The sequence below is a fragment of the Argopecten irradians genome, chromosome 10 (assembly GCF_041381155.1).
Source record: "Argopecten irradians isolate NY chromosome 10, Ai_NY, whole genome shotgun sequence".
In the NCBI taxonomy this organism is placed as follows: domain Eukaryota; kingdom Metazoa; phylum Mollusca; class Bivalvia; order Pectinida; family Pectinidae; genus Argopecten; species Argopecten irradians.
Window position 1 is genome coordinate 29,734,481 of NC_091143.1, and position 17,377 is coordinate 29,751,857.

At 33.0% G+C, this 17,377-nt stretch overlaps 1 protein-coding gene across 1 annotated transcript; it reads left to right on the top strand.

The window, feature by feature from the left end:
* The first annotated feature begins 134 nt into the window (after positions 1-134).
* Positions 135-17,211, top strand: LOC138333604 (serine/threonine-protein kinase ULK3-like). Its single transcript, XM_069282084.1, has 15 exons — positions 135-294; positions 6,027-6,167; positions 6,605-6,725; positions 7,029-7,133; positions 8,557-8,700; positions 9,153-9,235; positions 10,885-11,040; positions 11,820-11,925; positions 12,277-12,317; positions 12,572-12,677; positions 13,229-13,296; positions 13,793-13,868; positions 14,206-14,246; positions 14,465-14,576; positions 15,074-17,211. Exons 1-15 carry the CDS (start codon positions 181-183, stop codon positions 15,091-15,093), a joined length of 1,434 nt encoding a protein of 477 aa, XP_069138185.1. The 5' UTR covers positions 135-180; the 3' UTR covers positions 15,094-17,211.
* The last annotated feature ends 166 nt before the right edge of the window (positions 17,212-17,377 follow it).

The window sequence follows — 17,377 nt, forward strand, 5'->3', positions numbered from 1 at the left end:
AAAACATTTTTGTTTTTATTGTAAAAATGACAATTTTTAAACAGATTAAGACATTTCTATTTTATCTTGAAAATAAAGAAAATCCTAATTCATAAGCTGATTAATTAAATTCACGCACCTGTTTCGGAAATCTTCAATATTGGAGGTAATATAACCAAAACGAAAATAACAACATGGAGAATGGCTCGACCGATGTCAGCTTCAATTATTTCTCAACCAAAGCTTAACGGATATGTGTTTACGGAAAAACTTGGCAGTGGAACTTATGCTACAGTGTATAAAGCATACAAGAAGGTAGTTAATAATTAATCAAAATTACATAATCTGTTGTCCGATGTGTTGACTCATTGTCACCTGTCAAAGTCGCCGATAACTTGCATCGTCTGCAATTTGCCTAGGTGGATTGTTAATTAAACCTTGTTTTGAATGCAAGGGACAAAAATGAGTCTTCTTTGTCAATATTTTCTTATTAAATAGGTAGTCTTTACCTGTCCGGTATGGTAGAAAAAATAGATAAAGATTATTTATAAATATGACTGAAGGTAAGGCCTTAAAGGGCGCAGCCAGATGTTTTACTTTCAGTAACCATTAATTGTACAATGTAAAAAAGTTCAATTTATGGAAATAACGGAGCCGAATTTTCTGTTTATTTTTTATTCATATATTCACACTCTGTATGTCCTTGTTCCAAAACCCCCATTTGAGAAGGAAATCCACAGCTCGAACCCGATTTGCGCTCTTCTAAGATTTAGAGAAGTCTTCTCAGAAGATTTCCCGCCTATAGACGGAAGAGCTTCCAGAAGTAGAAGAGCTACAGTACAAACGAGTGAACGGAAGTTATATTCTGGAAGTAGAAGAGGGCAAATCGAGTTAGGCTCACATAAGAGAAAGAAGAAATTTTTAATAATTTTCCGTAACAGATCTTTAGTTTTGGGTCAGATGATTATTTTGGAAGGTGGTCAACTTGAACGCTTGCAAATAAAGAGCAATAGCACTAATTAAGGGTGGAGGTGATTTCATGTACGCCGTCCCCGATACCGTACCCGATCCCCGTACCAGGAATTATGTTTATTACATATTACTCGACAATAAAACAAGCTACGATAATAATTGTGGTACGGTTAGATTTGGAATCCAATTTTACATCACTGTGTCAAATATCAACGCACAATTTTCTTTATTTTTCTCATAATTGCAAATATTCGTTTTTCAAGAGGTGATTTCTTGTACGCCGCAATCAACCGTGAAATTTCATTAATTTTGATGCATACTAGCTATTTTAAGGCTTTTCATAATATTTGTTGTATTCTTGTAATCAATTATGCATATATGATTGATATTGCAAAGGAATTTTAAAGATTTCAGTTGATACATATGAAAAATCTTGCTTTTATCATGTATCACGGCGATGGCGTACAAGCAGTCTCAAGATCCACGAACCCGTACCACGGGAGCTAACTCTAGTATACTTATATACAGTTGTATGTAGAACTTTACATGTATACAACGACGAGGACGTGGTTCTAATCAGAGTCCATTTTTGTTTACATTTTGGTATAACGTGCTTATTTAAAATTTTTAGTTATATTCTAATAGTTATTTTATTTAAATGTCTTATAATTAAGTATTCACATTTATTGTTCTAATGAACTATATCTTTTAAAATGATTTAAATGATAGGGTAAAATTCCCACGCGTACAATGATTAAAGTTACATGGTAATTAGTTGGTTAATGACGATGATGTGGTCAAGCCATAGAGGTGAAATTCACACATGTTAACACTATTAACAATTACGGACCGTCGTTCTTGGTCGCATCATCAGCTTGGGTAATTTTATATTATAATTAGATAAGTATTAACGCTTCAAAGAAACATCGTTTGGAACAAAAAAAAAAAAAAAAAAAAAATAGGTGGGATTACGCTTTAAAAATGAAACCGAACATATTGCCAGCAGCACAAATTCATCATACAGGTGAGGATCATTGGGTAGTTTCAGTAAAAGAGAACGACGATGGGGATATTTATTTACTTGATAGTGTAGCGTTCCGCAGGGAGCAGGCAATACAACAATTCGCAGGAGTTTTATGTACAAGTTTATTAACAATATAAACATTAGTCACAATTCACATCAAATATAGCGGTATCCTTAAGTCCTAAAACAGTAACTCCTCTTCAAACTCTAAACTCTCCAACTCTAAACTATCCGGCTCGCTAAAAACTACCAACTCAAAACTAACGACCCCGCTAAAAACTTCTGAACCCCGAACTATCTTACTTGCTCCTTATATACCCCTATACCCAAAAATGTATCTAAACTAGGCCTAAAATAGACCTAAACTTTTGTATCTAAGTAGGGAGTGGGACATTTTAGATACCGAATGCCCGTATCTCAGAGAGTGGACCTAAATCCCATAAATCTATACTTGACCAGGGGGGAGGGGGACATTTAGATACGGAGAGCTCGGGGTACTTAGATACACTTTGGGTTTCAGATCTAAAACTCATTAATCACTCCCAGCCCCAGAGAGCACTGCTAGCCCAGCAACCTTTATCTGCCGCGTACCTAATTTGTATCTGTCCCCTAACACCCATTCCCTCCCTTATTGAACACTAATGATATAAGAATATAGTTCTACAGTTTATACGCTAATTACTACACACTAATGATTATTAACTAAGGATTCTACACTAGGAATATAGTTCTACAGAATATATGCTAATTACTACACACTTATGATTATTAATTAAGAATTCTACACTAGTTTAGTAGGTAATGTAAAACAAAAGGGTCATTTGCCAGCTTCACTAGAAATGTAGATTTCATTAGCGTATGGGGAAGATAGGAAATCAGTTAAAACTATTGTTCCAAATATCCAGCAACAAACTAATGGGGTAGATTGTGGGGTTTTTGCTATTGCAAACTTAGTTGAATACTGCTTTAACGGTTATAATGGGTTACAAGAAGCAAATTATGATACAGACTGTATGAGACAACATCTAGTTAATTGCATTTCAGAAGGAGTTTTCTTAAAATTCCCTAAGAAACACATTAGATCCAGAAAGAAAAAACAAATTCCAAATTTAGTCTTCGACATCTTCATGGATTGTGAGGCAAATGGTTGTCATCTCTCCAATGTTTTCGACGATATGGTTACGTGTGATGCAGGTTGTAACAGATGGTTCCACAATAGATGCGTTTCTGACGATTCCAACTTGCATTTTTCTAGGGATAGCTTTATTTTGGAAATGTAGCAAATGTACCTAATCATACTCTTAGTAAAGCAAAACAGCTCGTAATAAAATAAATAAAACAATAATGGATTAATTTCTTTGTTACAGATACAGAAACAGTGGCAATATTGTAAAATATTTATAAATAAACGTCAAATAACTTAAGATTGTAATAAGTTAGTTATTGAATAGACAATTCAAAATAAGTAGGACGATATAACATAAAAAATAAAATAAAAATGGACTCATAGTAGAACCACGTCCTCGTCGTTGAGTCTGGAAACATATGTACATAGGTTAGGTATACAGTGTATATGGCTAAGAGTTCTACAATCAATTAGAGTTAGCTCCCGTGGTACGGGTTCGTGGATCTTGAGACTGCTTGTACGCCATCGCCGTGATACATGATAAAGGCAAGATTTTGCATATGTATCAACTGAAATCTTTAAAATTTCTTTGCAATATCAATCATATATGCATAATTGATTACAAGAATACAACAAATATTATGAAAAGCCTTTAAATAGCTAGTATGCATCAAAATTAATGAAATTCCACGGTTGATTGCGGCGTACAAGAAATCACCTCTTGAAAAACGAATATTTGCAATTATGAGAAAAATAAAGAAAACTGTGCGTTGATATTTGACACAGTGATGTAAAATTGGATTCCAAATCTAACCGTACCACAATTATTATTGTAGCTTGTTTTATTGTCGAGTAATATGTAATAAACATAATTCCTGGTACGGGGATCGGGTACGGTATCGGGAACGGCGTACACGAAATCACCTCCACCCTAATTAAGCTTGTGCCGGATGAAGATTACGTTCATCGGGTCATAAAAGCGTTTGAACGGCTTGATCATATATTGAGCTAACTTCAAAGCATCGCATTTATGCTGATGGGATTTTTTACAGTGGGTTAAAACATGGTGACCGCAAACTGAAGCTGTCAGTGTGTATGATTGAATTTTGAAGATTGTGTTTTTCTTATATTTTCATGTATGCATTACCTTAGAAGTGCTTTGCATTTCGTGCCCTTCCGGCACAAAGGGCTGCACCCTTATAATCTGAATAAGTAGTAAAATAGAATTACAAAAATGCAAAATAAAAGAAAATTATTTAAATTTAAAACCTTTGAAATTTGCAAAATTATGTAAATAAGATAAATATGTGGAAGTTACTAGATACATTGTAAATAAATGCTATTGTAAAACAAGTTTTATAATTTTAAAGAGCCCCAAACACTATTAGCTTACTATATATATATATATACATGTAGCCTACACTAATTAAGTCTTATAATCACTCCTGAGCAATTTAAACAGTGTTAACAAATGTTAATTTCTTTATCGTTGGCCGTCTATATATCTCCAAACATCAACCTAAATACTACACAGTAGTTCACTTCATAGGTTTACGCAGGGAATGTAAATCTGGCATTTGTTTAGTTGTTTTAAGTTAATCTAAAAGCCATCAATATACATTTTTGTAGGTGTTCTATATCATTACAATTGTTATAAAATAAATTAACTTTAATGTTTTGTTTTGGAAAAGTGGATGGCCTTTAAACAATAGATTATGGTTATAATTAATAGCTACATTTTTCTCCTATACTTCACAGGGATATCCCGCATTTGCTAGGGAAAGATAACTCTATCTTGTGTAAGACAGTTCACATGCGCTAGACAATAACATGACGTCATCAATACATGCGGCGTAACTGCGCCGCGCATTGTAGATGACGTCATTAATTTTGACGCATAACGATGTTCTCTGCGATAATGGCGCGATGAAAAAGCTGGAAACCAAGTGGAATCTCATCATTTTTTCTACTAAGTATGGGAGAAAAAGAATCAAGCATGGGTCTATGAAGTGGACAGGGATATCTCAACCCTCGTGAAAGATTTTGGCCGTTAACCCTCGGCGAGCCTCGGGTTGACCGGCCAAAATCTTTCACTTGGGTTGAGATATCCCTGTCCACTTCACAGACCCATGGAAGATTCTGTTAATCTAATATTTTGCAATGATGGACTTAAGTGCTGGTGAATATGATGTACGTGATACGAACTGGAAAAAGAAATATTGACCGAAGTGAGGCTGAGGTCAATATCTCTTTTCCCAGTTCATATCACATCATATTTACCAGCACAAAAGTCCATAACTGTTTTATTATATGGTCAGAGAAGTAAAACAAAACAAAACCTAGTATTCTGAATTCATTCAACTTTGAATAAACCTGTGTAAATCAAAACAGAAAATTGACGAAATATTTCAAAGACATCATCTTGTTGACTATGATCAGTTATGTGTTGTTTACAATACCAGCATGTTTCATTTCATCATAAAGGATGCAAAATAATATTTTACCCGAATAAACTCATGTGAACAATGCATTTACTAAAACAATTTGTATTGTATACCTTTCAAAGGATCGCATTGCAGGTTATGACGTCATGACGTTTGTTCCGTGGATTTCCATTCCCGCTATGTCGATATTCTCCGGAAAACCAGTGTACACGGTATTTCGAGAACTGGTCACGTGTATCGGATTTAACCAATGGGAATGCTGGAAATTTGTAACCAAATAAAAAAAATATTTCATCACATAATCCTCCTGATATCCAGTGACTTTCTGCCAAGGCTTGAAAAAGTATATTTTCTAAAACTTCTATAACTTTCATAAAATCTTTTTTTTCAAAAAAAATGTTTTTTCATATCATTTAAGATCATATATATAGATTATGTCATGAACACATTCATTACGACTTTTCTGTTACTATTTTTGCAGTTTGGCTCCAGAGAAGTTGTAGCAGTGAAGTGTGTTTTGAGATCGTCTTTAAACAAAGCATCATCAGAGAACTTGCTACGAGAAATAGAACTCTTAAAAAAGCTTAAACATGACAACATTGTGGAACTCAAGGATTTCCAGGTTTGTTTATTGGACAAGTTTTGTTTTGAAACCACCAAAAAAGATAAGCTTTCTCAGTTTGTCTCTTACCTTTTGATTTTAATGTGGCAATAATAAAATATTCAGATTATGCAAGGATTTATATATATATACGTCCTTGGATTATGTGATATCTTTTAACTTATTCACCCCAGACATTTTATAATGGACTTGTCTAGTCTTTATTATATACATGTAGAAGAGCCTAAATTTGTTTACATTTGTTGATATTATTGAATGCTACATCCTTTCATTTGATTTCAATGAAGCGTTAACTTGTACATTTATAATTAGTATTTTCAGGGGTGATGATATGCCATACAATGTTATCTTTGTTATATGATAAGTATAGTTTGGTGCATTCACTATGCCATCACATTACTAGTCACAGTGTTGAGATAATTGCCCTTTTGTTCCAGTGGGATGATAAATGTATCTACCTCATCATGGAGTACTATAGTGGAGGGGACTTGTCACACTTTATACGGTCCAAGAGGGCCTTACCAGAATATATTGTCAAGCGCTTTCTTCAGCAAATCGGTATGAACCAAACTTGTATACCTATTCATTTGTAGAACATATCTTGTGCACTACAGTCCATTAATTGTTTCATTACCAACATGCTATTTGGAAGAGCATGTAATTATTAATTTTGATATAATATTGTATTATAATTAGAATTAGACATTTGATATCACTTCCGCTACAATTTATTCTATATAGCTATGATATGCATCACTACAAGAGCGTGTCATTGGGAATCGTTATAAAGCAGAATTGAAAGTCTTATTTTAATTATAGACTGTGAGCTTTGTATATATCAAATGGTTATTTTATTTTCAGTCAAAGCTATGAGGTACTTACGGGAACACAATGTGGCACATATGGACCTCAAACCACAGAACATTCTCTTGTCATCTCCCACAAACCCATCCCTCAAAATCGCAGGTAACAGTCAAGTTTAAAGCTGACGTGCTTATAGAACTACAGTACATTATTTTGACAGTATTATGTGTGCTCTCGCCATTACAAGAAGGGACATATAGATTAGTGTTACCCACAATTGTTCTGTCTCATTCCTTTTTGATAAAAAATAGACACAATTTTATTAATTATACCATTAATCTTAATACCTAACCCAGATAAATATACATGTATTATTATTAGCTCACCTGGCCCGAAGGGCCGGTGAGCTTATGTCATGGCGCGGCGTCCGTCGTCCGTCGTCCGTCGTCCGTCGTCCGTCCGTCCGTCAACATTTCCTTTAAATCGCTACTAGTCATAGAGTTCTGCATGGATTGTAACCAAATTTGGCCACAAACATCCTTGGGGGAAGGGGAACAGAACTTGTATAAATTTTTGCTCTGACCCCCCAGGGGCAGGAGGGGCGGGGCCCAATAGGGAAAATAAAGGTAAATCCTATAAAACGCTACTTGTCCTAGAGTTCTGCATGGATTGTAACCAAATTTGGCCACAAACATCCTTGGGGGAAGGGCAACAGAACTTGTATAAATTTTGGCTCTGACCCCCTGGGGGCAGGAGGGGCGGGGCTCGATAGGGGAAATAGAGGTAAATCCTATAAAACGCTACTTGTCCTAGAGTTCTGCATGGATTGTAACCAAATTTGGCCACAAACATCCTTGATGGAAGGGTAACAGAACTTGTATAAATTTTGGCTCTGACCCCCCAGGGGCAGGAGGGGTGGGGCCCAATAGGGGAAATAGAGGTAAATCCTATAAACCGCTACTTGTCCTAGAGTTCTGCATGGATTGTAACCAAATTTGGCCACAAACATCCTTGGGGGAAGGGGGAATGAAATTGTATAAATTTTGGCTCTGACCCCCTGGGGGCAGGAGGGGCGGGGCCCAATAGGGGAAATAGAGGTAAATCCTATAAATCGCTACTTGTCCTAGAGTTCTGCATGGATTGTAACCAAATTTGGCCACAAACATCCTTGGGGGAAGGGGAACAGAACTTGTATAAATTTTGGCTCTGACCCCCCGGGGGCAGGAGGGGCGGGGCCCAATAGGGAAATAAGAGGTAAATATTCAAATTCCTTCAGAAAAGAAACAATGAACCTGTATTCAGAACATGACTTGACATTACAAACCAGGTGAGCGATACAGGCCCTCTGGGCCTCTTGTTATTTGATATTTCGGGTTTTTTTATGTATCAGATGCATGTAATTGCAATTGCTTTTTCTGATAAAAGTTTACTTAATATAATTATAATAAGACCTACATTTATAAATAAAAAAGAACAATTTCTATAGATAAAAAAGAATAATTTCTATAGATAAAAAAGAACAATTTCTTATAGTTTTCCATCATTAAATATCTTATTAATTGTAGTTTTCATATTTGATTTTCAGATTTCGGTTTTGCAAAGCACATGTTCCTTGGCGATGAGCTCCACGCAATGAGAGGATCACCATTGTATATGGCACCTGAGATTATCTGTAAAGGAATATATGATGCTCGTGTTGATATTTGGTCTATAGGTGTCATACTCTATGGTAAGTATATTTACCAAGGATACATGTATAATGAGGTTTTCTGACTAGCTTCTACTGGTAAGTTGTAAGTCATGTTTTTTGGACCCCTCATTTCATGATCATTACAGATTCATTAAACATTAAAAAAATCAAACTCAATATAAAAAACAAAGTTTGGCTTTACACAACAGACATGGCAACATTCTTAAAACAGATATCCAGTATTTAGTATGCCTTTGTATGATAACAATTTTTTTTAGTGCCTGAATTTAGCAATATGTACAAAGAAATAAAAATCTTGTCCATAGACCTTTCACTCTTTATGTAATGATTTCTTTTCTAAAATATAACTTGAATCTTATTCATCTTTAAGTATAATTCTGTTTTTTTGATGGGATGTAGTGATATGTGGAATGTGAATCACATTTCTAATTCTTATGTAGAAATATCAGAGTTTGATTTTTTTTCCACAGAATGTTTATTTGGAAGAGCACCATTTGCTTCTAGAAACCTGAAGGAACTCGAAGAGAAAATTTGGGATTCCAAACCTGTTGAGGTGCAGTATATAATATACTTTTGAATTAATAGCCTATTTTTCCTCAATTATTAATATTCCATTGTCATTTTCTTTAAAGGTAGGTTTCGCCCAACCAAATGAATAGTTTTTTTTGTAAAATCCGATAAACGGAAGAAAATGTGAAAAACATATTTAAGATACATCAATTTAATTTCTTAATGTGTATGAGATGGAACAAATGTGTCTTGAATACAAAATTGAAGGAATTCCGCGATTTATTACGATCGTCAGACTGACAGGATTGTATGCAAATGAATCTGCAATGGATTGTGTTGTCGAAGTTTCGCACATGCTCATTGTTACTCACTAAAAGTAAACAAAATGGCTGAACAAAAGCATGTGAGAAAAAAATGTATAAGAATCTGCATCAAAGAGTAGAAAATTAGAATGGAATCGGTAGCACCCTAGGATATATATCTAGGGAATGAAACTCAGAGATGGCATATAACAATAGAAGAAACAGAAGCCGCATCTCGAGCGGAACTCGCCCAGATTCGTCCGGATTCTGTTTGGACTGTGTTGCACGTGGTGAGTTAAATTTCAACACATGTGCCAGTGCCCATACAGCGGCAGACTAACTACATATATGTTTGATGTACTAAGCTAGCGAACGTATGTAAGTTACTTGAAGTGTTATAGATTATATGACATCTATAAACAATCCATCGTACTTCGATTTTTTTTTTTTTTTTTTTTACTAAACATGCCGTGGCAAGACTATCTCTTCTATCTGACATTTTGTTGCACGCTTCCGTTTTATTGATGCGGCCTCGTTTTTGAAAAAAATACATGTATGTCATGTTCTATGAAAAGCTTGACTTCGCTCTATTTATAGAGGAGTATTTTCCTGGTCAAGCTAGGCAACTGACCACCCATATTATTTGCTGTATGCATCGAAAATGATCTGAAGATTATATCTATGTACATGATAAATTTCAATTTGGGCGAAACCTACCTTTGGAGCAGTCTTTATTTTGTATGACATTGTAATTATGATGATAGAAGTCAATGACTCCGTCCTTCTTCAACTTTGATTTGTTATTAAACATTTTTGATTAGTCTCAATTTAAATACATATTTATATACCAGTAGTTAGCAACATCTGCAAAAGCAAAATAAGATGTACCCGATTTATGAAATTTGATATTAACTGTTTTGAATTTATTGTCATTTAGATGATAAAATTTATGATATCTTTCATAATTTATACATCAGTGTAGCATTAATTTTATTTAATCATTGATATTGACCATCAAGTTGCAATGTGAATTTACCATCATAGAAGGAATTCAGGGTACATTGAACAAATTGTGGCTGCATATCTGGTACCTTATTTCCAATGTGGTATTATAATAGTTGGTTATTTTTGTGATAACGTTGGATGTTGCAAAAATTTGATTAACGAAATATTAAGAAATTGTTTCGTTCATATATACCCTGAACACTAGATTGAAAAAATGAAAAACTGCTAATATTTAATTTTCTTCTTTTAGATTAAAAGGTTAAAAAAGTTAACCACATGAATCACCAACTATATATACAGTTTTAAGAATTGCTGGCATTAATTATTAGGCTGGTACATGTATGGCTGTTACCTCTGAATAATTTGATATTGATATGGCTTTCAGCTTCCCTATGGTGTAACAGTATCAGACAACTGTAGAGACCTCCTGCTTCGGATGCTGATGAGGGATCCAGAAAAGAGAATTAGTTTTGATGATTTCTTTAACCACCCATTTGTTGACCTTGACCATATGCCTAGCAACAAGTCCTTAAATCAAGCAGTAAGTATGACCTTGACCATATGCCTAGCAACAAGTCCTTAGATCAAGCAGTAAAAGTGACCTTGCCATATGCCTAGCAACAATTCCTTAGATCAAGCAGTAAGTGTGACCTTGACCATATGCCTAGCAACAAGTCCTGCGATCAAGCAGTAAGTGTGACCGTGACCATATACCTAGCAACAAGTCCTGCGATCAAGCAGTAAGTATGACCTTGACCATATGCCTAGCAACAAGTCCTGCGATCAAGCAGTAAGTGTGACCTTGACATATGCCTAGCAACAAGTCCTTAGATCAAGCACAATATTGCACTTAACAAAAATTAATTTGAATATATAAAAAAATTGTGATCTAAATTTGTGATAAAAATTACAATGTCTTAAATGGAGTAAATACTTACCATTACATATCGTTTGTATTGACATATTTACACTAGTCTAGACCTTCACAACTGGGGTGCAAAGTCGAAAACCCTCTTGGGCAAGTATTGGATGCTGAAATTTATTTGATTACAGATTGTAAGTTAGAGATACTTTATCTACTTACAGATTGCTGTAGTTAGATTTTCTTCTTACAGATTGCTGTAGTTAGAGATGCTGTATTACTATCTACTTACAGATTGCTGTAGTTAGAGATGCTGTATTACTATCTACTTACAGATTGCTGTAGTTAGAGATGCTGTATTACTATCTACTTACAGATTGCTGTAGTTAGAGATGCTGTATTACTATCTACTTACAGATTGCTGTAGTTAGAGATGCTGTATTACTTTCTACTTACAGATTGCTGTAGTTAGAGATGCTGTGCTTCTTGATCAGAAAGGAGATTACCCTGCCGCTATAAAGCATTACTGTGATTCTCTCTCTCACTTCATTCCAGCTATCCATCGTGAGTACAGAGCTTAAACAGTGTATTGTAAAATATTAAGATGGCTTAATTTTCAATTGATACATGAACCTCAGCTTTGGGCTTTAAGGCAATTTTATGTGAACTCTGTCTTTGGCAGGAAATCAACTACATGTTTGGATAATTTACTTTTTCTTTTAAGCTGAAAAAGTTACTTTATATGTAAACTCACTTTGAGTTTATTTCTAAAAGAAATAGTTAGTGTATACAATAGATTAAATGCATTCAGGGATTGTCCCTTGAAATATCTGGAGTAATGTACAGTATAAATATTAACGAGATAATATAAAAAAAATATTGCATATTACTATATATTAATTTTTACCCCTCCAGATGAAAAAGATAGAGAAAAGAAAGAAGTACTGAGAAAAAAGGTAAGAGTATTATTAATTGATTTATAATCCAATATTTGTGATTAATTAAACATATAATTAAACACGTAATCATAACAGATATTTTTGTTACTAATTTAAAAAAAACCATGAATTTAATGTTTACTTATGACATGTTAAAACAATAAGGTATATGTTTCGTTAACTCTAATGGTAAATTTAATTTTAAAGGCAAATATTAATTTATTTTCAATTTTTTGTTTAATAATATTATTTATGTTTTTAATTTCGAAAAGGTAAAAGAATATATGGATAGAGCTGAAGAATTAAAGACATTGATGAAACCAAAAAAGAATGAAGCATTAAAAAGATCCCCATCAACAGATCCATTGCAGCAACTTTGTAAGTTATTCGCACTTTTTTCATCTTAGTAACAAGGAAGTTACATGAATGCCTAATGGAAATAAAGAAGGTATAGAATGGCTAGTTTCAAAATAATTATTTTTTTTTTTTTTTTTTTGCTGCTGGTTTGAAATGGTACACTATTTCGGGGAAATAGCAAACATCTTAATAATTGTCAAGTCTGATTATATTACATCTGATAAAGCAAGTTAATATTGTAATATAATGTAAGAAATATAATTACTTCTTCAGATTCGATATGTTTTTATCTAATTATACATAAAACATAAAACAACTATTCAAGTGCAAAAATTATGTGTTGTTGCAAATATTGAAAAAAAACCATTTTATATGGTTTTCCATGCATTGAATAATTTCCAAAGTGCAATTCATCAAAATTAATAGTAAGATTTCAATAGAATAACGAAGAAAAAAGGCTGTCAAAATGATCGCCCAGTTCTGGCACATACACCTTTAAGTTATATTGAGTTAGATTTTTGATAAAGTTTCTATAGAAATGAATGACACCTTGACAATGTTTTTTTTTCCAGTGGAGATGTATGAAAACAATGATGAAGTGATAGCGGCATTAAAAGTGATCAAAGGAGCTGAAATAGAGGTAATATGGTCCATTTATGATATCACTTACCTATCAGTTATTCAGCACTAAACATAAATCTGTTACTATATTTATAATACAATAAAAATATCATAGTGAATTGTAGTGTGGATAAAAATCTTTAATGAGATCACATTTTCATAAAAAAATAGGTTATTGATTTTCATTTTTGTGTCAAATTATCAGCTAGTCCTTAATGACGCCTGACATTTTGAAACCTTTACTGAATATGATCTGCATTTAATGTTTGGTTACATCAAGGACGTAGATCACACTAATAAATTAAAGGTTATATATAGAATATTATATTGATACCCCACCCATTAAGACTATTACCATATTTTACCAACTATAGACCCCAACCCCACCCTAGAAATTAATGAATGGAGGGGTCTTATTACCGAATGTGAGTTTTTGCATACCACAGAGTTGGATTTTCAGTAAATTATGGAAAGGAAACAAATAGCACTGGTCAGTGTTTTAACTCTGATTTCAGCACGCTGCAGAAGATTATGAATCGGCATTGGGTCATTATGAGCTTGGCTTGAGAACTATAATTTATGTCCTGAAAGGTAAATCTAAACAATTCTTTATCATATGAAATATGTATACAGACCTAGGCAGATAGTCTTCAGTTTCTTAAAATTATGCATTGTATGGCTTTGCATAATTCTGTTGGTGTTGCTTCTTTATTGTAGTTGTCAGAGTAGGCCCTATTTTATGTGAAATGAATATTATGCATATGTTGCTATTTAGTTTATATATATTTTGTAGATAATTAATTAAATTTTCAAATTTTATGAATACTGATTTGAACCTTTGAATGGAGTTCCTTTGTGTAATTGTCATAATCATTTTTAATTAAAATAACCTTTAATTTTGGATATATTGTTTTCTCACATTTTATAGAGGAGTCAAAAGGGAAAAGAAAGGATCTACTGGGGAAACAGGTAAGATTATCTAGTGGTTTAAATTATTATGATAAATATTGTTCCAAACCTCTTGGACAGTCGATAGTATTAGGCTGCAAATAATTGGGAAATATATGCTTTTGAGAGATATCCCAGACTTGTGTCTGTTTTCAAATATATTTCAATAATTTATTTTTCGTACAATATTGGATTTATTTCCTGTTTTCATTTAACTTAAATCTTTTAATTTTGAATAGACGACCATTTGGATGGAGGAAGCAGAAAAGATTAAGACGTTCCTCTCTGTAAAGAAACTTAACACGGCAGATACATCAACACAAGAAGAAGAAACAGACAATAAATATCTTGGTAAGCTGGAATATCATTACAACTGTTGTTTATTATAACGACTCTCTGTAACAATATCGGCTGTTTTGTACTTCTATATTAAAGAGTCGATGAAAGGGCCAGACTAAGGTATCATTTCCGTTACAGTATATCACCACAAATAAAATATATAGGAGTATTTCGTTGAAAATACACTTCAGTAAATATAATCACTGTCCACAATTCGTAGTTCTTGATGATTTAAACACCGAAAATCACTTGTGAATAAAATAACGCACAGTTATTTACTACGGGAATTTGCTTTGCTGGTAAACAAATAAAAACAGTACTGGTACACAATCGTTTATTTGACATTATTCCATGGATCAAATTCGCATCCTCCAGTAGAATGGGAAAAATGAGGTGGGGTCTTAATTGTGGTGAATTATGGCACATGTATACATAATGCATTTATAGCTGATACAAAAAGGTACACTACTACATTTGTCAACTATATTTACATTGTATTTCTATTTCAGGGCAATGTTCAATCCAGTGAGAACGGTCTTCAACCCATCGCTAGAAAAAAAATTAACAGACACGTGAAGAGTTAAAAACGTTGTGAATAGTAGTAGTATGGTGAGAATGAGGCATAATAGTACATGTGTACGAATAAAAGATAATGGTGCCAGATTACAGCCTTAAAAACAAACATACATCAGTCTGTATTTAGAATGATACGTTGGCTTGTTAATTGAGATGAATTTTGCGTCAAATCAACCAACCAATTAATCATTCAAAATACAGTCTAAATGTATCAAGAATGAAGCATAACGGTGCAGAAGTCATTGTTTAGTTTCCTAATTGATACCACCAGGACTTAAAAATACAATTTATTTGATTTGTATTTTTTTTAATTATTATTACTAAATTTAGATTCTATACTAGACTGCTAGTTAGTCTTTTATACTTTTGTTCATAAAATTTTGATACGATTGCTAGATTTATCATATCTAATTATTAATTTGTGATATGTTTCATTAAAAGGAATTAGGCATACAAAACTACAGTGTATTAATAGTTCTAATAGGTGCTCATACCTTAAAGAAGCATTGGAAAAGTTGTAGAAGCATCATACATTTTCCCTGTTATTTAATTATACTTTCCGTTGCAGTATGTTCTGTTTACTCTTATTCTTAACCGAAATCATAATTTAAAGTTCTAATTCATAAACATCTACATACCGGTATTTCTACTATTAGATGCACAGTTTGTTTTAAATCAATATGGTTCAATTTGCATTAAAAACATAGCATGAATGTTACTGTATTGTATGTTTGGTTACGTTTAGTTTCTTCATTGCTAATCAGCTTATCAATGATGCACACGCAATTCACAAAGTAAGCTGTAACGTGCATTATCAGTATACATTATGCATAACATGTATATATTGTGTATTCTCCTTCGAATCGGCCTTTAATATCCATATTGTCCCATTGTAACCAGGGTATTACGTTTTTTCCATAGGAATTGATTTCCAAATTATTGACAATATTGATTATTCATTTTTAATTCCTCAGTCAAGTGCTCCTTTTTCTTACTGTAAGTAGATTTTGTGTGTTTTCAATGGCTGTTGTTAAAGGTTCACTACCTTTCCGAAACGGCTTTCAATTTTTGAAATGGAAATGTAAAACGGGATTGATAATTTTGTAGAGTTGACATAGGTACAAAATGTATTAGCTCACTGTTAATACTATACTTATCATCGCCTTATGAACAATTTAATTCAAATATATTAGGTATTAATTTGAATAACGCTCTTAACGTCTTATGTTTGCCGACATCGTCTTAATTACCGCGCGTCAGTTGACTATCATTGTACCAGACAACAAAACAGCGAAATGAAATTACTGTTAACAAAAATCATGGAGAAATCTTGCATTTATTTGGTGTTGCAACCTCCTTTTAGGTCATGCATATACACTTCCTACTGCTGTAGTTGTTTTTAAGAAACTTTGTTTCGGAAAGGTAGCCGGCCTGTTTTAAATATTAGATAAAACAATCAATGAAAACAATATTAAAATGTTTAGTCTAACCATACGGTAATTGAAACGGTGACAATATTGGTGACTGAACCATGACGTTTATTTATATAATATACATTGTTTGTTCAGATGTAGCAAACAAGGAAACTTCATGCCGTGCGAAAGTATCTTTTACATGCATAATTGTTCAAAGTAGCATAATTCTAAGTACTTTATAAAATACAATGTAAAAACACATCAACGCTTTATAGACCGAACATCATTCTTTTCATTGTAAAATAAAATAGAATTTCAGTATAAATCTAGATTGTGAAAAAGATATTTGAATCAAAAGCTTTAGGAATTGAGAAATTTTATACACAGAATAAATGTTCAATTCATAGCTTTGAAAACCATCCGTATTTCAAATGTGACATGATTACGTTGACTGTACAAAGATATTTAAAAAGATTTGTTGCCATTCGTATATGTGTATGTGTTTCTTTGTTTGTAATAAATGTTACTATCGCCAAATTTTTCATTTACATTTCACATGCTACTAGCATGGAAGAATGAAAGAGGTGATTGTGGTAAATATGTTTGAATGAGAGAATATACATATCGTTAATAAAGAAATGTTTATCAAATGTAAATTACAGTTTTGTCTTCAATCATTTAGATACAATGTAGGTGTTTGAGAAAAAATAAACGATTCAATCTTATTAACACATATATAGATGAACAGGTATTGTATAATATAGCATATGCTATAATAAAACAAAATACAGATAATTGTTTTATTCCTATAACTTGAAGGAA